Genomic DNA, 21,443 nt, shown 5'->3' with positions numbered 1-21,443 from the left:
AGGGTCCTCCCAGTGCTTCCCATCTCAGCCCATGGCTACGCCACCCTGTAGGAAGTGGGGGGCTTTCTCACCTCCCCCACCTCATCCTCCCACCCCATCCCCCTCCCTCCCCCAACCCCCACCTCCATCCTCCCACCTCTATTCTCCCAACTCTCCTTCCACCCCCCCCATCCCCCCACCTGGCCCCTTGCAGATTGCACTAACAAAAGTTTTCTCAAATTCAGGCCGGGGCAGCCCGCGCTCCGTCAGCCCTGAGGGTCTGTGGCCAGGAGCCAAAGGCTCCAAACCCGGAGCCCCTGGGAACACGGAGCCGCCTACAGCCCAGGCCCTGAGAAAAGGCGGCGGAAGCAGGACAAGCACCGGACTTCCCAGGGAAGGGCGGCCTTGGGAGAGGTGTGGGCGGAAGGGGCGGGGCTGGACGGGCAGGGGCGGGGCCTGGGCCGCAGGGCTGGGCAAGGGAAGGGGCGGGGTCTCTGCGGCCCCCCACCCGGCCCGGCGCCCGCGTCAGGTGCTGAGCCCCAGAACCGTGGGTGCGGGTGGGCGCCGTCCATGGGAGGCAGCGGGTGGAGGCTCCCGGGGGCCCCTCTTTTCCGGAGTCCTGGGCCTCGGCTCTGCCCGTGGAAGCAGAACGGGTAGGGCCCCTCAGGTGTCCGCCGGTTCGCCGACTGCGCTCCTGCGCTCCGGGCGCTTTGGGACGCGCAGGCTGGGGTGCTAGACGCGAGCGCAGCGGGGGGTGGAGGGGGAGAGCTGGAAAGCGGGGCTGAAGCGTGACCTAGGAGAAGTTCCTGAAGCAGGGGCCAGTGATTTGGAAAATAAAAGGACTGTAGATGACGGGTTGCATATGAACACAAATCTTATTATTTCCCACACCCCGCTCCGCTCCACCGGGCCGTCCCCCCGAGGTCGACGAGCTCAGAGCCGAGCACACGCGGTTGGGTGCACTGGTGTTTACTGGGGACTGGGGGTGGGGGTCTGAGAGTCCCGGGGAAGGGGGCCGTCACACTTTTTTGGTGATGATTTTGGGGGTGGCGAGCTCAAAGAGGCGTGGGGACGCCCGTGCCACCAAGGCTGCGGGGGAGATGTGATAGGGGTCGTAGCCTTCATTGAGGTCCTTCCGCTGTTTGGGCCTGGCCAGGGACACGATCCGCGGACTGGCCACCGCCTTCTTGGTGACGTCGGGCACCTGCCAGCAAGGGTCACGGTCGGGGACGCACTGGTCCGACTGCAGCTTGGGCACTGGGTGGGGGCGGGAGGGAGGGGAGCCGTCAGCGGAGACCTGGGGGCCGCTTGTCACCCAGCAGCGCTGACTGGGACACATGGCCTGTGCCTGCAGGCCCGGCCTTAGAAGTCAAAGGTCTCCGGCTCAGCGGGTGAGGGGCATCCAAAGGGGTGCAACCATGTAATGGCATGACAAGGAGGAAGCCTGGAGACAGGTGGTCATGGAGGAGACAAAGGACATGCAGGGCATGATCCCAAATATGTGAAATGTCCAATAGGGCAAGTTCACAGGGACCTGGGCTCGGGGCCTCTATGGGATGATGAGAATGTTCTGGAACTCATTGGTGGTGCTGGTTGCACAATATTGGGAATAGGCTAAACAAAAACAAACAAAAAAACACTGGCTTGTACAATTTAAAAAGAAACCACTTCAAATGGTCTCAGGGCCCAGACTGGGGGCCAAGGGGGTGGGTGAAGAGACCCCACAGCCCTGGGTGAGGAGCTCCGTCCCCCTCCATCCCTTCCTGCGCCTGTCCCCCGGCCTCCGTCCCAGCCAGAGGGTTCAGCTGGATAGTCCTCAATGGTAGAAAAGCCCCTGCACTGTGGTCTTCAGCCCTGGGGGCCTCTGGGGGCTTCTGGGGACCTCTGGGGACCCTGATTTCTGAGCCTGCGCAGCTGGAGAGGCTGCCCCGTTCTCAGCCGATGCAGCCCTGGCTTGGCAGCTGACACACAGCCGGACCATGGCCTTGCTGGACACATGTCCCCTGTGCAGATGTCAGCCCAGAGGGGACGGGGACACACAGGTGGGTACAGCGGTCCCTTGGGGAGGGGCAGGGAGCACAGCCTGGGCTGGCGTCTTGGAGCCCCCCCCACCCCACGAGAACTGAGCAGCCGAGCTCCTGACATGGCCGTGTCTCCTGCCATCCAGCAAGGGGGGCAGTGTGTTGGCTGGAAGAGCAGACCCCGAGGCCAAGGCAGCCTAGCACTGTGTGGACACACTGGCAGCCGGTCTTAGCTGACCACTCCTCTGCCCGCCTGCTCACCTAGTTCAAGTGTTAGAATCCTGCCACAACAGTTCGCGGTGGAGGCTCGCTGTTTGAAAAACACAGCGCATTCTCATCACCGATATATGTGTGTATTTTTATGCATAAGGGCATCTCTGAAGCATGGATGAGTAGATGTATATGTGCAAGAATATGCTTACATGTTGTGTAGACATTATTTATATTTCAGATGTGTGTGTGTGTGTGAGTGTGAAGGAGAGACCAACAGACAGGCATCATGGTCTTATATAGTGCATATGTAATCTCATATTTCCACTCATTTAATCATCCATCCAATGAAAGAATGAATGATTGAATGAATTAACGAATGAGTGAGTGGACCAAAGACTCTAAAAGCAAAGTTAAAAGACAAGAGGCTGGCTGGGAAGAATGCGTTCAACAAAGGAGTAGTAGCCATCATATATAAAGAAGACATACAAACCAATGACCCTGAAAACTGGGAAATAGAAAACTGGGAAAAGTACATAATAGAGTAAACCTAAATGGCCAATAGACACCTCTGGCCTTTGTGTGCGAGGAGTGGGGAAAAGGTAGTGAATTTTCTAAAAGTTTTATCTTCGTGGACCTGACATGATGTCACAGAAAAAGAGAGCAGAGCAGCGCAAGGGGTCGCAGGTGTCCAGAAGTGGAGGAAAGAGGGAGCTCTGAGGGGCTTTGGGGAGACAGTGAGATCTGAGTTGAGCCCATTGAGGTGTGCAGGAGTCTGGGAAGAGTCTCCCAGGCAAAGAGGACAGCCAGTGTGGGACCCCCGAGCACAGTGGAGGGAGAGGGAGACCAAGGAGGTTGGAGACAGGTGAGAGGGTGAAACTCTGGGGGTGGAATCTGGCTTAAGTTTTGTGAGATCCCAGTGGCCACCACGTGGACAATGGACTGGGCAGGGCATGGGAAGTGAGCAGTGGGTAGCAGGCTTGGGGTGTTCCCAAAGGCAGAGCTAACCTGGTTTCCCCAAGGGTCAGGTGTGGGGTGCAAAGAGGGAGAAGACGGGTGCTTTGGGGTGCTTGGCCAGGGCTCCAGGAAGTGTATCCTGGTGTTATGACCACGTGTGTCCGTGTGCATGTATGGAAGGAGGCATGGCTGACCGTGCCATCTCTGGGGGATAGCTAGATGCCATTTTCACCTCCTTCTTTATGCTTCTCTGCTTTTTCCAAAGTTTTACTCTCGGTACATGTTGCCTTCAGAAAGCATCACCATCTTTCCAAGGGCAAAAAGGCACTCAGGGCAATAACCATTTTCAAAGTTCCTTTGCACCCTAACTTGGCCTCTGGCTCTGCTCCCCAACTTTCTCTTCTGCACCCGCCTCCACTGCTCGGAGATCCACTCAGGCACTCCCTGATTCCAGAATGAGCATTCTGTGGCTTCTGCTTCCCTCGCGCCTTCCTGCCAGGACCCCAGGGGAGCCTGCCCAAGCTATCGTGGCCACAACTGCCCTGTAGTTTAGGGAGGAGGCGAAGAAGAGGAAGCAAGACTCGGGGGGGGGGGGGGGACTCAGGACCTCACTCCTGGTCTCCTGACATCCCCCCTGCCATGGGCCAGTGTCAGCTGAACACACCTGCCAGAGGAGACACTTTCAATTCATTGCTAGGACCTCAGGGGTCCAACTTACTGGCCAAGTGAAGGAGGCGGTTGTAGTTGGACACATGCGGCTTGGGCTTTGGCATGGGGTCCCATTCTTCCAACAGGGTGGCAGGAGCCCTAGGTTTTGCCAGCCGGAGGATCCGTGAACTGGGGACAGCCATTTGGGCTGCCTTGGAAACCTGAGATACCTGGAAAGAAAGCAAAGGAGAAGCAAGCAGTCCATGATTCCTCACAGGCCCTGAGACAGAAAGGACTGCCCAGGCAATGCTAAAGACAAGAGTGTGACTAGGAGGAAGTTATTTTGCAACATGTTCCACAAAACATTGGTAACCATCATATATAAAGAGCACCTCCAAATCAACAACCCAACAAACCAATAGGGGGTGGGCAGATGCAAAAGACTAAGCCTAAGTGGCCAGCCTCTCTGAACACCAGGGAAGTGTAAATTAAAATAGCATAATATCACTTCATGCCCCAAAACTTGATGACAAACGGAGACAGTCTGATGTTATAAAGCGCTGGCAAGGACATGGGAAGAAAGAAACTCTCGGGTATGGTTGGTAGGAAAATAAAACAGTACAAGCACCTTGGAGAGCAATTTATCCATCTCAAGAATAGTGCATACTTGATGACTGCCAGATACAGAAACCAGTGAATAAGGCTCCCTGCAGCTATGATCACCACAGAAACATGGAAGTAACCTATCTGCCCATTAGGAAGGGACTGGGCAAATTATTTGCAATATATTCATCAGATAAAATGCGATGTAGCAGGTAAAATGATTTTTTACCTACACCAATCAAGGCCGATTGCTCTAGGGAAAAAACACTGTGGGGGGGGGAAGAAAGCTACATTACTATTTATATGCATAAAAGCAGAAAGCACGAAGTCATAGGTCCACAAAATATGACGATGATGGAAGAAAAGCAGATCTGCCCAAGAGGTGGGGATGATGGTGGCAGGACTGGCAGACATTTCACCAAGAAACCTGACACATCTCTCCATTTCTGCCTTCTCAGGGTTTTCAGAGAATACATAAACATCCAACACTGTTTTCTTGGATCCTCAGAGACAGAGTACCCAGGCTCACTCTGCCTGCTAATTATTTTGCTCCCCCCAAAAAGTGCAAATAAGAGTCACTGTCCCCCAACTGTCAATAGCCTCCTGCCCCCTGCCATGTAAATCCTGCTCTCACCCGTTCCCTGATCCACCTACGAGCCCCCAACACGGGAGACCACCTGCCTGCAAATAACTTCAGGGCCGGCCCCACAGCACCCTGTGTCCCTCCTTCTCTGACAACTGCCTCTGGGGAGGGAGGAAGGAAAGAAGGGGAGAGGTTGGTTGAAATGCTTTAGTCCCGCAAAGGTAGAAAAAGGAGAGCTGTAATCAACCCACCAAATGTTCACATTTGCTCATGCTTGGAGTGGGTTCTGAGATGGCTGTCCATGGGTCTGCAGTACTCAATGTTTTAAAAAGTTTTGCACATGGTACAGTTTGGGTAGGTGCATGCTTGGAAGCAGAGGGTTGGATAAAATGACTCTCGAGGGTTATTCTGAAATGTGGGTTCCCTTCCCCTCGAAATTCTCCTTAAAAATCACAGACCCTACTCTAATCTGAGTGAGGATGTCATGGCGTTTGTAAGTTAACCTCCCACTCGTTCACCCATCTCCCCTTCTTTCTTCCCTCTCTTCCCGCTTTCTCTTCAGCTCCCACCCTTTCTCTCTCCCTCCTTCCTCGGCATGAGCTGGGAGAACAAGCCTCGCTGGCACCCTGGTCCAACCCAAACAACCATAAGAAGTCATTTTTGAGACAGGTGGGGAAAAGTGAGCATGGATATTAAGGAATTCTCAATTTTTTCAGTGTCATTTGTAATGTGATTGGGTTTTTAAGCCCTCGTCTGTTAGAAATACATACCGAGTGTTTATAAGAGAAATAGTATGATGTCCAGATTTACTTTAAAAGATTTAAGTAGGAGTTGGGCAAATAATCACATGAGAAGATGCAGTGACATCATTCTCAGGGAAAGGCAAATTAAAGACCAAACCTCCCTGGCAACGTGAGACAGGACTCCTGGGATAACCCGGGACAAGGCATCGAGAGACTGAGAAAGCCTTCTTGACCGAAAGGGGGAAGAGAGAAATGAGATGAAATAAAGTGTCAGTGGCTGAGAGATTCCAGAGTTGAGAGGTTATCCTGGAGGTTATTCTTATGCATTTTATAAATTCCCCTATGGAAGTACCTGAAAATGTTGAGCTGTATACCAGTAGCCTCAATTCTTGAAGATGATTGTATCAGGATACAGCTTTTACAGTGCGACTATGTGATTGTGAAAACCTTGTCTCTGATGCTTTTATCCAGGGTATGGTCAGATGAGTAAAAAATATGGATAAAAAAATGAATAATAGGAGGGACAAAGGGTAAAATAAATTGGGTGGATGGAAACATGAGTGGTCAATGAGAGGGACAGGTGAGGTATATGGGATGTATGAGGTTTTTTCTTTTTTCTCTTTGTTTCTTTTTCTGGAGTGATGCAGATGTTCTAGAAATTGATCATGGTGAGGAATACACAACTGTGTGACCATATTGTGAGCCGCTGATTGTATACCATGTATGGATTGTATGTGTGTGAAAATTTCTCAATAAAAAAAAAAAGAACACCTGGGCAGGCAATAGTGGTGCAGTGGCAGAGTTCTCACCTGCCGTGCCAGAGACCCAGGTTTGATTCTTGGTGCCTGCCTATGCAAAAAAAAAAACAAACCACCTGAGACCCCACGACATACCGAGACGCAGATGGCTGAGCAAAGGGAAACATGGCTGGACAGAGGCACCCAGAGCTGGTGAGCAAGGCTGCCTGGGGCTCACCTGCTGCAGAGAGCTGGGCATCTACCCTGGATGTGGGACCCAGTGCCCACACGCGGAAGGAGGGCAGCTTTATCCGAAAAGGCCCCACAGGGGATTGGGCAAGCACCAACCCTGAAAGAGGACTGAGCTGCAAGCTGGGAGGTTTCCTAACTGGAAAAAGACAGGACCCGGGCTCCAGGACGTGCGAGTCCATCCCTGCGGCATTCTAGAAACAACATCTACAGGATAGTAGGACAGGCAAGTGTTCGCTCTGAGGGGCTGAGCCTCTGCCATCCTGGATGTGAGGCCGTTCTCAACTAGAAAGCAAGGAGATGGCGCTGGGCCCTCCATGTGACATGGGCTGAGCCGGGATCGTGAGCAGGTGAGGCTGCCAGCAGGTGAGGCCCTGAGCAGGTGAGGCCATGCACAGGTGAGGCCCTGAACAGGTGAGGCCGTGCACAGGTGAGGCCGTGCACAGAGGAGGGACAGCTGTCTCCTGGGCAGGCTCCCACTCAGGCGCTCACACTTGTCCTGCCCCCTCTGCCTCCTCTGCCGGCTCTGCCCCCCTGACTCCAAAGCCAAGCCCCCCTCCACCGTCCCACCCGAGGGCGGGCAAGGCCCAGGGGTGAGGTGGTGAGGCCTACCTCAGACATGTTTATGCTCCAGATGTTATTCCGGACCTTAGGAGTGGCCAGTTCCTTCAAGCGGCTGGACGGCTGGTACTCCAGGGTGGGCCGAGGGATGGACCAGATGGGCGTCGTCCTGGGGGAAACCCACATCTCGGTCCCTGCTTCCCCGGGCGCGTGTCACCTACCCCTCCACTCCTGTCCGCTGCGGAGGACTGGGGAGCGCCCGGGAAGATTGAGAGCTCTGAAAATACCTCCAGGAAAGGATTCCTCAAAGAAGCCACTCACAGTGCTCAAGGGCTGAGAATGCCCCCAGGGCACCCCAACTCTGCAGGCTCAGGCCTGCCTATTGGCGGGAGGGGGGGGGGCGCTACTCCTGCCAGGGCTGCACCCCCTGAAATTAGGCCTCAGCTACGCCTTTGCCCCAGAAATAAAGCCACATGTCACCAATCCCAAGGCAGACTCGTTTCACATTTTGGCATTTCTGAGGTTGGAAAGCAGCTCGTAAATGCTCTCAGCCAGACGGTGGAAGGTCTGTAGTTATGCCACCTCGAGATCCCCCGGGTTCCTGCTGCAACCACTTCCAACAAATTCGGCGCCTTCCTGGCTCTACAGGTGTAGTTTAAATTGTCTTCAAAGAGATTCCATGATGACCCAGCATTACAATGAAAACTGACTGTGGACACGGACAATTGTGAAAGGAGTATGGGAAGGGCACAAAACACCCTAGAGTTGAAAAGTGATTCAAATGAGTTGGACCCAGTGCAGCGAATTTATCTCAGCCACATCTTTCTTCCTTTTCTTGCATGCATCAAGATATGGAATTAAAATGCATGCTGTGACAGATAGGTTCAGGTGTCAAATTGGCCAGGTGATGACGTCTTTGTACGTAGGTATTCAGTGTGTGAAATTCCTCTATCCACACTCAGCTAAGGGGAGTGCCTTCCACAATGGGTGACATTTAATTTCATTAGCTGGAGGCTTAAAAGAGAGGTCAAGAGAGAGCTCAACACAGCACAGCCCGAGCAGCTCAGCATCCCTCATGTCAGCACTCGCAGCTCAGCCCAGACATTTGGAGACGCAGAAAGGAATCGCCTGAGGGAAAACCACTGGAATCCAGAAGCCGGAAGTGAAGGTCAGCGGACATTTGCCGTGAGCCTTCCCATGGGACAGAGAAACTCAAATGAAAGTTAGTTGCCTTTCCTTGGAAGAACTATACAATTTTAATTAAACAAATCCCTTTATTAAAAGCCGATCCACCTCTGGTGTCTTGCATTCTGGCAGCTTTAGCAAACCGCAACATATGCCTACCTAACTCTAAGGATCAGTTTTAATGGGCATGGAAGTTCCAAGGGATGGAAAGGAGTTGTCGTTCAATTGTCCAGCTGTGGCCAAGCCCAGTTCGAGGTTGGCTTCTCCGGCGGCCCTTTCCCGTGCCATGCGCTGCCAGGGGACCCAAGAGGGGTCTGCTGCCCAAATCTGCCCTCCCAGAGCCCCCCCAGCGCTCGCTCCCTACCTGTTATTGTTGTAGTACTCCAGGTAGAACCTTTTTGGTCGTGACAGCTCCTCCACTCGAGGAGACACCGCTGCGCAAAACGGGAGCCCATGGTCACTCAGAGCCCAGAAGACAAGTGAAGAGTGCGCCGCCCACCGGCCCAGCCCCGGACCCCAGCACGTAGGCAGCGTCTGCTGTCCGCACTTGGGGGGAGTCAGGCTCGCAGGCCTGAAGTCTGTCCCAGGGCTGGGGTGGCCTCACAGGTTCCAGAGGGGTCCGAGGACCCCGGCTGGGAAGCGGGCTTGGCCTGGAGTTGGTCTGGGCTTAGGGCTCACTTTGGGGAGAGGGTGCAGCCCCCACAGAGGGAAATGCTGCCACTTCTCTCCAATAATGAGCTTCCTTTGCACATTTTATTTGAAGAAACAGATCCACTCCTCTAAAGAATTGTGCAAATGATGATAGGAGCGGAGGCTAAGGGTCTTCTTATAAACTAAATGCTAATTCCCAGTGTGGCTGGGGTGCAAATGCGGATTTCTGCTGGAGAGTTTGTCTCATACTCTCACTCCTGGCATGCAACCTCAGCTGAGGGACAGAGACTAGAGATGGGAGAGGGAACAGGCTGCAGAGACCTCTGGGAGATGGGGATGGAGCTCAGGGCCTCCCAGGTGGTCTTGGGATCCCAGCTGGGCCAGGATGGGGTGGGGTGAGCAGCACCCCTGCCCCCCACCCCCCCTGCCCCAGCTCCCGGCCCCCCCCCAGCCCCGCCCCTGCACCTTGCCCCAGCTCCTGGCCCAGGACCACCCACCAGGACCAGCACCCAGGGTTGGGACCGGGCCGCCCCGCTGACCCCCGGCCTGCACCCTGGAACGTGCAACGGGCTTACCAGGCACCGTGACCGACAGGGTGGTGTCCTCGAGAAACCTCTCCGTCCAGTACACGGATGGCCTGGAATACAGCCAGGGGTGGCTCAGAGGGGTGCCACCCTGCGCTGAAACAGAGGCTTGGGTGCCCCCTGAACACACAGACGTGGAGGGGGACAGCAGGCAGGGCCACAGGGGGATGGGAAGGGCAGGCAGAACTGGAGGGCAACAGGGGAGGGGCGGTCACCGAAGGACAATAAGGCAGCCACTGGGAGCCCCCAGAGCCAGGCTGGGGCACAGAGACACTGGCACCCAGGAAACTGCCCAGTCCGCCTGGCCACAGCGGCACTGGCCCAGGGACCCACTGGGAGCCTTTCCCCTGACGTTGGCCCTGGAGGGGGGGGGCAGCTCCAACAGAGGGAGCCCCCAGACTTACCAATAGAGGGAGAACTGCAAGGTCATTTTGCAAGGGGACATCCAGGCAGTGCAGCCCATCCTGCCAGGAGACGGGGGCCGAGGCCCCAGCGCCCTTTGCTCTGGACCTCCTCTCGCTCCTTCGGTCGCCACCCAGCCCACCTGGCGCCCTGGCTCCCCCGTGCTGACGGAGGGGAGACGGGGGTGGGGGAAACCGAGGGGACTGGGAGACTGCACCTCTGAAGATCCCTCACCTGTCTTTCAAGACTTGCCAGTTAGTCTTGGGTTTGGCCAGCTCGAGCACCCGTCTCCTCCTCCGCTTTCCCTTGGGCCTGCAGGCGTGGGGCGCCTCCTGGGTGGCGGAGAGCCGGCTTGGGGACAGCGGGAGCCGAGCTGGAGGGCCTCGCACGAGCCTCTGCTCCTCCCCCGGGGGGGCCGGACCCTGGGGCTGGACTCGCCACCCCTCACCCGACATGACAAGCCTAGATCTTTGGGGCCACCAAGGAGCTCTGTCCAGAATCGGTCCCCCAAATCGCCTGCCACATATTTCTCCTAACCACTCCTGAAGCGTCGGGCAATTTGCGACGCTGGGAAACTTTGGATCTGGGAGATGTTTTCTCTCCCCCTTTTGCCTCTCTGGCGGGGACGCCCGACCCCAGCCCCAGCCTTTCCTACCGCCCTCCGGTCACCTCCAGGACAAGGGTGGTGCTGGCTGACTTTCAGCTCAAAGGTTGGGGAGGGGCACTGCCCACCCCCACCTGGCTACCCTCAGGGGGAGGCCCCAGGAGGAGACCCCTGGAAACCCCAGAAGACCTGGGAAGAGACCCAGGAGGAGTCTCGAAGACAATCCACAAACCAACCTCTCCCTGGCGTCCAGAAGATCCAAGCCACAGGCATGGAGGGGGCATGGGGGGGACTGTGGGGTGGTCTTGCATGGGGTCCGCCCTTCCCCCTCTCCCAAGCACCCCCAAGCGCCCCCCAGCCCGGCCCCCACCCACGCCTACCTCACTTCGGGAGCATCCTCGTCTGAGCTGGGCTCCAGGACCCTCTCCAGCTCCGAAAGGGCCCCTTCCGGGTTCTGGGTGTCCAGGAACTCTCCCCCCATGTCCTCCTCGGACACAGCCTCCTCCTCCTCCTCCTCCTCCTGGTTTTCAGATCCCGGGCCCTCATCCTCCACGTCCTGGTACTTGGGGTCCTTGAGCCCCGGGACCCCGAACCCGGCGGCCCGGAGCCCCAGGGCACTGTCATCCCGCCCTGCGTCAGACCCACTCACACCCTTGGAGGTGCGGCGGCCGCTGCGTGAGCCCTGCCCTTGGTCCCCCATGTGCCACTCAGACCGACGTCCTCCTCTCGCAACACCCAAATGGCTCCGGGGTGGCTGTGGCAACCGGAGAATGTTCTGGCCACATTCCAATTTTTGCCCACATTCCAATCCCCACGCTGTCCATGCCGCCACCCCACCTGCGTGGCCCCAGACCCCGCACGGGCCCTCTCGCTCCTCCAAGTAGTCCCAGCGGCCACCACCTCAGGGCCAGCACACTGGCCATCTGCAGCTTGGATGCTCTGTCGCATCCACATGTACAGTAGTTTGGAAGCTGCTGGAATGCAATATACCAGAACTGGAGCGGCTTTTAAAAGGGGGAATTTAATAAGTTAACATGTTTATAGTTCTAAGCCTATAAAAATGTCCAAACTAAGGCATCCAGGTAAAATACCTTAATTCAAGGAAGGTCGGTGGGTCAGAAACACATCTGTCAGCTGGGTCGCCACATGGCTGACATCTGCTGGCCCCTTGCTCCTGGGCTCTGCTGCTTTCAGCCTCTGTTCCTGTGGGGTTCCTCACGTTGCTTCTGCAAGGCTGGCTTTCATCTCTTGGCTTCCCTCGGCTCCTCTGTCACGTGGCAAGGCACATGTTCTGGCTTACTTAGCATCTCATGAAAAGGCACAAGGCACATAGTGACGTCTGCTGGGATCTGCCTGTGTCTAGGCATCTGCTCTCTCTGTCGGCACTCCAAGCGTCTCTAAACATCCGTGTCTCTGTCAGCTCTGAAGAAACTGTTCCCCAAGCATCTGCCTCTGAGATTTCTCCAAAATGTTTTCCCTTTTAAAGGAGTCTAGTAAACGAATCAAGACCCACCTGGAAAGGGTGGAGTCACATCTCCATCTAAGCAAAAGGCCACACCCACAATTGGGCATGTCACACCTCTATGAAAACAATCCAATCAAAGTTTAAACCCTAAACGATAGGTCTGGCCCCTCAAGATTGGATCAGGATTAAAACATGGCTTTTCTGGGGTACATAATAGTTTCAAACCCGGCACACACCTTGACTGAAGTAGTCTCATCAAAAGGTCCTACTTACAAACAGTTCACACCCACTGGAATGGATTAACTTTTACAAACGTGCTTTTCCAGGGTGCCTACAGCTCCAACCCACCACAAATCCACACAAATGGAAAACTAAAGAGGGAGGGAGAAAGAGGAAGAGAGAGGCAAGGGAAGGAGAGGAAGGGAAGGAAGGATGGTTGAATAACCCAGTCTCTGAACTTATTTTGGAGAATCTCCAAATTGAGCAGGACCTACAGAAAAATGCACCCCCAATTTGGGCAAGCTCCTAATTCGTCCATTCCACAACAGACTGGCCATGTGGTCAGGGACAGTGCCCAGAGCAGAAGCTGGGAAGCCTCCCTGGGACTCGTGCTCCAGCAGATGCCGTGAGGCGGCTGCTCCCCAAAGATCCGCCATCGATTTCCTGCTGCTCCCCCATCACAAAGCGGGGTCCATTCCTCCCTCTTGGAGCTGGGGGGCGGAGCTGTGGCCACTCGGTCCCACAGAATGCAGCGGTCGTGAAGTCGTGGGAGTCCCAGGCCCAGCTCCAGCGCTAGCATTTGGAGTCCAACAGCCATGCCATGAGGTTCCCTGGACTGCTCCTGGCAGGCAGCCAAGGGGCTGGGGTGTCCAGTCCACGGAGCAGCCCAGACGCAGAGGCGTGAGGTTGCATGCCTGTGAGCTTGGGCCGGTTAAGGATCTGGCTCCTGGGTGAACAGGGTCTCGCACACGCCTTTCGGGGGTGGGGGCTGGGGGTCCTGCATCCATGTCATGGGCCTCTACAGAGGGGGCTCTACAGAAGGGCGTTGCACTTCTAGCCTCTGAAACCGCGAGACCATAGAGGCTGGGGGTTTGAGCCCCCCGTGTGGCATGTGTCACTGCAGCTGGCAAGCTGAGATGCACAGATGTCAGCTTCACCAGCCATGCTGTCGGGCACAGCGAGTCCAGGCAAGACAGCGGGGTCCACCCCCAGCTCCCAGCCTCTCCTTCATCTGCCAGGGGTGCCTGCTCTGCCCTTCATGCTCCTCCCTAACCATCACCGCCTCCGAGAAGCCCTCCAGACCAGCTACCTAATTTTGGCCTTGCTCGTGTTTCTAACTAAATCTATGGCGTGTTTTGTCTGTGCCATGGCATTTGCATGACCTGCTGTGTATTGGAATTTCTCACTGAGGCCAAATACACATAAAATGAACTGTTTTAAAGTGAACGACTCAGGGCACTTAGGACATTCATGACGCGAATGTAAAAGCCACCGCCTTTATCGAGTTCCAGGACTGTCTCATCCCCGGAGAGCACCCCCATACCTGTTAGCAGCACCCCCTCCCCATCCCCTGGCAACCCCTGACCTAACTTCCCGTCTCTGTGGCTTTGCCCCTTCTGGACACTGTAAGTGAAGGAACTCATCGGGTGTGTGGCCTTTGGGGTCTGGCCACTTTCACAGCGTCCTTCTTCGAGACCCCTGTACCTACTGCCTGTCCGGACCTCAGCCTTTTTTGTGGTTGCATAACATCCCTGTCTGCGGGTGGACCCATTGCTGTCCACGAGGCTCCCGCCTCCCGGCTGCGGTGGGCGAGTGTCTGAGCCGCCGCGTCCACGGGCATCTTCCGAGGGGTGGGTTGCACGTCGCATCATCAATGCACTTGGCGTCTTCCTACCCCATAGGCTTTGGGGCCCGGGCAGGCTCGCGCCCCTTCTGCCCGCGCAGGGCTGTGGTCCCGCGAAGGCGGCGGCGGGAAACCGCGGCGACCACCAGGTGTCGCTGCGCTCAAGGCGTGCAGCGTCCCTTCCTTGGGTCGGCCTGGTCCCCGCGCCAGGCGGAATCTTAGCTGCCCGCTAGGCTTCCCAGGCTGGCTCCAGGGGTGCCAAACCGGCACTCAATCAATGCCTGGCTGCCTCCCGGGATTGTGCCCCACTTGCAAAATCCAGGGGCCTTGGCCAGAAGAAGCAGGCCCTTCCTGAGCCTGAGTTAATCTTGACAGATGTACCCTTCCCTCACTCAGTAACTTGCTGTGGCTCCCACTCTCCCCAGAGGCCCGACACAGAAAGGCATCTTCCAGGCACCTTTCACTGCAATGCAAGGCTCGGAATTCGATGCCAACACATAAGGCAATGAGAAATTTCTCCCCTTTTCCTTTAATTCCTGTCCTAGCCACTTCAAAGCACCACTTGGTGCTAAGAGAAGTTTAACCTTCCCCAGCATTGCTTTGTCCTTTTGTACCAAGAGAGAACAGGCACCAGCCTGGAGCAGGCAATGAAATCTGGAATTTAATAAGCTTTTTCTGTTGTTGTTCTCAATGGAATGTTTTCACACCTTCTTTCTGGTTTGGGTTTGGGTTTGAAATAATTGCAAACTTCTAGAAAAAATGCAAGAATATTACTTAAAACTCCCAGGTACCATTTACCCAGACTTAACCACTAAACTTCTGCCATGCTGCTTTCTCGTTCTTTCTCTCTATTTTTTCCCTGAGCGTTTGAAGATAAGTGACAGGTCTCAATCCTTTCCCCCAAACAAGGGCATTCTCTTTCAAGTCATCATATGGCTCTAAGCGACCAGGTCAGGCAGTACTGACGCTGTACTTTGATTATTCAAAGCCACCCCTTGTTCAGAAATGTCCTTTGCAGCTGTTTTTGTTTCCTGCCATGGGAGCCTGCTCGGGTGCATGTGGGTTTTTTTTTGTTTGTTTAACTTTTTTATTGTATAATATAACATATATACAGAGCAAAGAAGGAAAAAAGCAACAGTTTTCAAAGCACTCTTCAACAAGTAGTTACAGGACAGATCCGAGTTTGTCACAGGCTACCATACCATCTTCTCAGATTTTTCCTTCTAATGCTCCGGAACATCGGAGGCTAGAAGGAATAAACATTTTTTTGTCATAACAATCGACTTTTCTTTTTCTTTTTGCAAAAAATAACATATATACAAGAAAGCAATAAATTTCAAACCACAGTGCAGCCATTAGTTGTAGAACAGATTTCAGAGCTTGGTTTGGGTTACAGTTCCACAATTTTAGGTTTTTCTTTCTAGCTGCTCTAAGATACTGGAGACTAAAAGAAATATCAATATGATAACTAAGCAGTCATACTCATTTTATGTAAAACTGTATAACTTCACCATCACCTCTTCTCTTCTCTGTATAATTCCACCATCACCTCTGATCTTTTTCTCACTCTTTAGGGGTATTTGGTCTATGCCCATTATAACTTTTCATGTTGGAAGGGGCTGTTGATAATATGGGATAGGGGGATGGAACTGGTTGATGTTCTGGAGAGGCTGGGCCCTCTGCATTTCAGGACTTATCTGGTCCAGGGACCCATCTGGAGTTTGCAGGTTTCTGGAAAGTTACCCTAGTGCATGGAACCCTTTTTACCCTGTAAGGTGTTGTACTCCCGAGTTCCAGGATTAGCATGGACATCTCTGGGAACTGTTATTCTGCCTTCCATGGCATCCATCCATGTTTGCAGCTTGCTTTGAGATAGCTTTAAAACGGAGAGCAAACCCCCTGGGTTGATCGCTCCTGCAAAAAGAGTATTTGCTGAGGACCAGCCCTGGTGGGAACAATGCGGAGAGGCCCATCCTCTGTCCAGCTTGGACCCGCTCTCTGCCCTGCTCCCTCGGACACCGAGGCCCCCACGGAAACAAGCTGAGAGGCTGGAGGTGGAGTCTGGGTGGGGAGCTGAGGGTGGGGGGCTGCCGGGTTCCACAGATGGATCCCAGAACCTCTACCGGGGTTTCCCGCACCCAGAATGGCAGAAAACTGCCCTTCAGTGAGGACAAATAACCCGGGAGGGGAGAAGGGGACATGGGGGTGGCAGGGGCTGAGGACAAGGCAAGCCCCGCCCCCAGGTGGGGGCAGGGAACAGACCCCGGAGCCAGGCGCTGCCCTGGCCCTGCCGGCATGGGATTTGGAATCTCCAGGCTCTAGAATGAAAGAACCTTCTTGTGTAGGCCCCAGAAACTCCAGTGCACCCCCACCCAGGCCCCCTGTGGGAGGAAGCCGGAAAATACGGGGTTCCCTGCAGCGCAGGGTGGGGGATCCGAGCTGAGCCCCGAGAGCCCATCAGAGCAGTATTTCCAATCCCAGCTCTGTCCACGCATGGCAAAAATTGTACGTCGTTATAATAATCAAAACTAATCTGCCCATCCATGTCATGCTTTTTGTGATGATGGGAAATTGTGCAATGGCCCCAATTCTTTTCTTTCTTTTTTTTCCTTAACATTTTATTTTGAAATAATTTCAAATTTCCAGGACTGTTGCAAAAATAATACAAAACCCATGCAGAGAACCCCAGGAAACCTCCCACCCAGATACCCAAACCCACCAGCTTTCCACATTTTGCGCCCTTTGCCTTTATCATTCTCTCCCCGCCTCCATCTATATATGTATCCGCCCGTTTTCTGAACACTCGAGTGTGTTTTGTGTACATATGCTCCGTGCACACGTCCCACTTCCCTGGCCCGGATACAGAGTGAAGAACTTGTCCCCTGGTGTCCCTTGGGGGCATTTCCTCTCCATTGCCCAGATTACGGCCTCTGCAGAGAGCCCTGGGGTGGCCCGCCCCCTCTCCTCGGGGCCCCCACCCCTTGTCTTCACCTGGAGCAGAATCTGTTCCCTGCCCCCAGGGTGCGATGCAACCAGGAGAACGGGGTGGGAGAGATGCCTCTGCACATGCTTTCCGGTGCCCCTGCCCAGAAGGCCTCTGCTGACGGGCACGCATGGGCATCGCTGCCCAATAGCTGGCTATGGGTGAGATGCGGGTTTCCTACGTGGACAGTGCCAAACGTCAGAGGGCATCTGGGACTTGGAGTTTCCTGGTGGTAGCAAAGACCAGAAGATTCGTGATGTGTTGAGGAGGCAGAGGAGGGGAAGGGGAGGTTCGTGCCACTCCCATGCGGCAATCTCGAAACTTTTCAGGTTCAAAAAGCGGTAAGGATGGCACAGCATGAGTTTTCACAACAGAGCATGACCATGTAACCAGCACCCAGGAGCCCCGGGACCCCTGCCAGCCCCCTCCCTCTCCAATCCCCACCTCCGCGAGTCCCCCTGCAAAAAGAAATGCCCGCTGTCCTGACTTCTGACAGCATAGATTAATTTTTTCTGCTTTTGAATTTCGTAGAAATGGGATTATCCAGGATATTTTCTCTCTGGCTTCTTGAGCTCAGAGTTAAATTTGTTAAGTCTCATCCACATTTGTCTTTACTTACTGCTGTCGAGAATCCTGCGGCGCGAACACGCCGTGATTCTTTAGTCTATTCTCCTGTTGGTGCAGATATGGGCCGCTCCCCGGCCTTGCCTGTGCCACACGTGTGCGGCACATCTGCTCCCATTCCGTTGGCTGCAGTTCGTCACCTGGCCAAGTGAGCTGCGAGGGAGCCTGGGAAGTGTCATCTTTGTTGGCAGGCATGCACCCACGTGAAAACTGGGGTTCTGTGTACCAGGGCCAGGAGGGGGCCATCAGTGAGACAACCACCACCTCCTCTGCAAATGCTTCCACCTGTGAGCAACCAAAACTCCTGACTCACATGAACTCAGATGATGAGGCATGTGTCCTTTCGTCCAAAAGGAGGCTCATCTCCTCTCTGCTCTGCTGCTCCATGACTCTCTTGGCAATGTACCCTCTTGCATTGGATTTGTCTTCAGATGGGCACCACCGTGGCTGCAGCGGCTCCGGACATTTCATCATAAAGCAGCACCCTCCACAGGCAGAAAGGGCCATCTTTTCTGAGCTTCTTTCTTAGGAGCGAGCGAGACTTCTGTGGTCAGCAGAATAGCAGCCCCCAAAGATGTCCACATTCTGACCCCCAGAACCTGAGAATTCGTTAGCTTACACAGCCAGGAAATGATTCTCCTAGATTATACAGCAGGAGCCAATGTAACCAGGGGGTTCCCTAAAAGTAAAAGTGGGAGCAAAAGAGAGAGCATCAGAGGGAATCAGGACTCAGCCCAGCACCACCCAAGGGGACTGAGACTGAGGCAAGCTGTAGCCTCCGAGCCTGGCAAAGGCAGGGAATCAGATCCTCCCTGGAGCCCCCAAAAGGGCCTGCCTGCTGATACCTTGATGAAGTTATCAAAGGTGTGCTGCTTTAAGCCTCCAGGTTTGTGGTTACCCATACAGCGGCAAATGGAAACCCTCCCACCTTGTAGAGGGGGCTCACCCCAAGGTCTCTCTCCCATCCCATGGGCCAAAACTGGGTCACGTGTCCACGCAGACCACCCCAACCAGGGTGGCTCCCCAAGGGACATGGAGGCACCCAAGAGGGATGGCTCCCCTGCCATTCCAGGTAGTGGGGGCGATGCTTGCCTTGGTAGCAGGGGCCAAGAGCCAAGTGGCATCAAAAAAGCAGACACCAGGGGCTCTGGGACCCCTCTGGTGTAGGCAGGGGAGTCCGGGGACTCCAGGAGGATCCTGCTGCCTCTGTTCGTTTCTGGAGTTCGCTGCCATTCTTGGTGTCCTTGGCTTGTGGACGCATCCACGGTCTCCGTCCCCACCACCCAGGGCCTCTCCTCCTGGGTCTGCCTATGCATCCAAATGTCCTCTTCTTATGGGGACTCTGTCGAGCTGGACAGCGCCCAGCCCCTCCACCTGGCCTCATCTTAAGACTCATATCTGCGAAGCCCTGTTCCCAAATGAGGCCCATTCACGGGGCCGAGTGAGTACTTGGGGGGCCACAACCCACCCCATAGCAGCCCGCAGACCATTATCTGGGGAGATAGAGCTGGAGAGGCCAAGGCCGCCCACCTGCATGGACAAAGGGTCTGTGGGCCGAGGGCCAGCTAGGGGCCACCCCCGGACAGAGCATCTCAGAGGGGGGCCAGGCACCCTCCTGCCTTGGCCGGCATCCAGCCCCACCTGCCCTGCTGGGCCTTGCTGCGTCAAGGGGTGTCCCCCAAAAGATGCTCGGTCCTCAGCCCACGATCATGAGGGCAACCCCACTTGGAAACAGGTCTTTGCAATCAAGTCGGGATGAGGTCATCCCGGATTAAATCCGATGACTGCGGTCCTTATAAGTAGGGGAGAGATGGACAGACAGACAGAGGAGAAGGTCAGGAGATGATGGAGGCAGAGATGGGGTGTCAGTCGCAAGCCCAGGAAGCCTGGAGTACCAGGAGCTGAAGAGGCAGGGAGGACCCCCGCTGGGCCACAGAGAGGGTACAGCCCAGCCCACACCTCAAGTCCAGACCCCAGGAGAGCCGGCGTGCGTTGTGTGTTCCCCGGCTTGTCCCCAGGACACTGACCCACAGCCCCAGGGACAGGCTGCTGGTCCCTGCCCAACGTGTCAAGGCGAGAAAGAGAAACTCGGAGCCTCCCAGTCCAGCTCGCCAACCCGACCACCCCACCCCCCACCCCCCAAGGAGAGGAAGGGTTTCTTACTATCTCCTCATGCAGGGATTTGTCCTCAAAGAGACGGAGAACAAACGGAAGAAGGTCAGAACTGATGTCCCGAGCAGGCCTGGCTTGTGGCCAGGCTGGGCAGTTCCACCCATCACATGGCCTTCCTTGTTTCTTGCAAGTTCTGCGAAAACACTTGGGTGTGACATCCCCCAAACTGCAACACGGGGGGGGGGGGGGGGGTAGGGTCTAAAGAGCCGTCCCTCCACCGAAGCAATGGGTAAGCTGGCAAAACTGTCAGAACCAAGTTTTCTGGAACTCGGGGTCCTCAAAAGGGCTTGTGACACCTGGGGAGCTCCGTGAAGAAAGAAGAGGAAACCTCGCTGGGAACTTCCCGCGGCTCAGCCAGAGGCAAGGGGGCTGCTCCCGGCCCACCCCCACCCCCACCCCAACCGGCTCTGGCACCCACTCTTCAGCCGACACATGCCTGGGTTTCCTGGGGGTATTTTGCAAACGTGGCCACCCCCCACCACGGGCAACTCTAGGGGCTTCCAGGCAGGCGACAGCCTTGAGAGCAAATACGAAGGGTTCCGGAGAAGAAGGAATTCTGCCTCTGGACAGCAGCACCGGCCCCTGCCTCGCCTCCAGCCTGCCCTGCAGATTCCCACCCACACCAGGTGAGCTGATCCCTCGGAATCATCCGCCCAGTATATGTGATATATACACATGTGTGTGCGTCTTCCTGCTTCCGTTTCCTGGAGAACTCTGCCTGGGTACGACAGGTAAAGTCGCCAGACAGCTGCCTGCAAACCACGCAAGCAGCAGCGGCAAGCCCTGGGGAGGGGGGGGGGGTCTGATTCCCAGATTTATTACGTGATAATATTCAAAGTGTCCAGTTTTCAGCAAAAGCTTGAGGCACGCACAGAAGCAGGAAAAGTGAGGCCCGTTCACAGCGGAGACAAAGAAACCACTGGAAACCACCCCCAGGGAGCCCAGGCTTGGATTTACGAGACACAGAATTTAAATGAGCATCTGAAACAATGCCCAAAGTCTCTAAAATCTGGAGAATGGGGCCTCACAGACAGAGACAGAGACGGCGGTGATAAGAGGTCGAGGTACAAGTTGTGGAGCTGGGACAGCGCTGTGGGGGAGGGCTGAGCAGCCAGCCACCCCGGCCCCACCCCAAGTCTGTTCAAGTCTGTTCGTTTCTGTGTTCATTTATTCAGGACCATGTCCTTGGCAGGCTCCGTTTTTCTTTACGATGCTCTTCACACCCCTAATTAAACACTAACGTGTGAACTGCTTGTTTCCTGACTGTTCTCTCCTCATATGCAACCCCCCCCACACACGGGTAGTTTGCAGCACCCAGAAGGATAAACAATGCGGATAAACGAATGAACAGATGACAGATGAATGAATGGCGAGTGAACGAATGAATGCATGGCGGGTGAATGAATGCATGGATGGCGGGTGAATGAAGGAATGAATGGATGGTTGGATGGATGGCGAATGAATGGAACCCCTCATTCTCCCAGAGACGGGGACCTGGCTGTCTCACACCCCCACCTCCAAGGCCTCGCCATGGCAGCCTGCCTCCCAAATTCCCCTGGTGGGAGGAGGGGGACAAGTGGAGGGCCCAGTCCCTCCCCTAAAATCAGAAAGAGGGGAGGGAGGCAGTGCCTGAGCTGGT

At 55.1% G+C, this 21,443-nt stretch overlaps 1 protein-coding gene across 4 annotated transcripts; it reads right to left on the bottom strand.

Annotated features, from left to right (window-relative positions):
- Positions 1–863: 863 nt before the first annotated feature.
- SPMAP2 (sperm microtubule associated protein 2) lies at positions 864–11,471 on the bottom strand. Of its 4 annotated transcripts, none has more exons than XM_077119556.1 (8): positions 11,098–11,471; positions 10,348–10,464; positions 10,116–10,175; positions 9,703–9,764; positions 8,841–8,910; positions 7,343–7,460; positions 3,886–4,045; positions 868–1,236 (listed from the first exon to the last, which is right to left on the bottom strand). In XM_077119556.1, the coding sequence occupies exons 1-8, from the start codon at positions 11,415–11,417 to the stop codon at positions 998–1,000; spliced, it is 1,146 nt and encodes a 381-aa protein (XP_076975671.1). In that variant the 5' UTR covers positions 11,418–11,471; the 3' UTR covers positions 868–997. The 4 variants fall into 4 exon arrangements, with proteins under 4 accessions (XP_076975673.1, XP_076975671.1, XP_076975672.1 ...); XM_077119559.1 differs by having other exon boundaries at positions 995–1,183; XM_077119558.1 differs by lacking the exon at positions 10,348–10,464 and having other exon boundaries at positions 864–1,236.
- Between the last annotated feature and the right edge of the window lie 9,972 nt (positions 11,472–21,443).

This window comes from Tamandua tetradactyla, chromosome 11 (genome assembly GCF_023851605.1).
Source record: "Tamandua tetradactyla isolate mTamTet1 chromosome 11, mTamTet1.pri, whole genome shotgun sequence".
Lineage (NCBI taxonomy): Eukaryota > Metazoa > Chordata > Mammalia > Pilosa > Myrmecophagidae > Tamandua > Tamandua tetradactyla.
Note: the sequence above shows the minus strand (reverse complement) of the source record. Positions and strands in the feature narration are given on the sequence as shown.

Excerpts from the sequence above, each read along its gene's own strand:
- SPMAP2 (XM_077119556.1), bottom strand. The coding sequence starts at position 11,417 with ATGGGGGACCAAGGGCAGGGCTCACGCAGCGGCCGCCGCACCTCCAAG. Across the intron at positions 10,465-11,097 it reads GAGGATGCTCCCGAAGTGAG|CCGGCTCTCCGCCACCCAGG; the intron begins GTAGGCGTGGGT and ends GCTGTCCCCAAG. Across the intron at positions 10,176-10,347 it reads TGGCAAGTCTTGAAAGACAG|GATGGGCTGCACTGCCTGGA; the intron begins GTGAGGGATCTT and ends GTCTCCTGGCAG.